At 52.5% G+C, this 1,039-nt stretch overlaps 1 protein-coding gene across 1 annotated transcript in view; it reads right to left on the reverse strand.

Annotated features, from left to right (window-relative positions):
- LOC107299701 (DLA class II histocompatibility antigen, DR-1 beta chain-like) overlaps nt 1–713 on the reverse strand; it is a gene marked incomplete at its 5' end in the record, with an annotated part of 11,902 nt that extends 11,189 nt beyond the window's left edge. The window contains one exon of the mRNA XM_029286832.1: nt 437–713. Coding sequence (XP_029142665.1) covers nt 437–713 — 277 coding nt within the window. The remainder of the gene's footprint in view (nt 1–436) is intronic.
- Between the last annotated feature and the right edge of the window lie 326 nt (nt 714–1,039).

Here is a 1,039-nt window from a genome sequence, read left to right on the forward strand (position 1 = left end):
ATTTGGTATAATATTCTGGAAAGAAGTTTTTCTGGGCAGGGGAAACTTTGGACCTTGGGAAGAGAGAAAGATGATGGGACTGATGGGAAGGAGAGGAATATAGTTCTTCCCTTTTGCATGTTTCATTGTCATCATTGAAGAATTTGAAACTTTTTAAAGGTAATTTAATTTTTAACCTTATTTTTTATACATTTTTTTTATTTAGGGATGATGTTATATCGTAGCCCATCCAGATCCCCGCTTTGAGGGAGGCGAAGGGATTAGGAGTATCCATAAATAGCAAGAAATACCAATGCATAAATTTCATAGATCGGAGAGCACAGAATACAAAAGGGGGAAATCTTTATCCGGGAGAGTCCTAATAAATGAAATGAAAAAAAGGGGGGGGGTCCCTGCATTTCCTCCCTCCCCATGGAACTCCCCCTCCCGCACACACCTCTCCGGACAACCACGGAATTGCTCTGGAAAACCTTGTAGTTGTGTCGGCAGAAGCGATCCACTTGGTTCTTCTTGTACTGCATGAAGGCCTTATCGCTGTTCCACTGGTCCACAATCGGCTGCCCCAACGGAGTGACGGCCACGTACTTCCCGAGGTCGCTGTCGAAGTAGTCGATCTCCTGCCGGTCGTAGATGTACCGCTCCAGGAACCTCACCCGCTGCGTCCCGTTGAAGAAATGGCAATCGGACTTCCACTGGAGCAGGAAATGGGCTGCGGGGGGGGGGGGTGGAGCAGAAAGAAGAAAGACCTGAGGAGGGACTCCAGGGCCCATGGTTCCCAGTGGCTACTAGAGGAGGGGCGGAGCGACGGGAAGGCGGAGTGATGGGAGACCAGCCGCGAGGGACTGCCAGAAGACGCCCCCTGGAGGAGGGATGGGGAACCGTCGGTCCCAGCGGGATTTCCCCCTTGGTGGGGGTCTGGAGGGGGGGAGGAAAATGAGGGAGGGGGGAAGAGCTTCCTGAGGGACCCCCCCTCCTTCTCCCCAGGGTGGAAAAAGGCAGGCAGAAGTTCAGCCGGTCCAGGCCTCCGTCTGTCTGCAGG

This window comes from Protobothrops mucrosquamatus, unplaced genomic scaffold (genome assembly GCF_001527695.2).
Source record: "Protobothrops mucrosquamatus isolate PMUCROS unplaced genomic scaffold, P.Mucros_1.0 scaffold5304, whole genome shotgun sequence".
Taxonomy (NCBI): Eukaryota; Metazoa; Chordata; class Lepidosauria; order Squamata; family Viperidae; genus Protobothrops; species Protobothrops mucrosquamatus.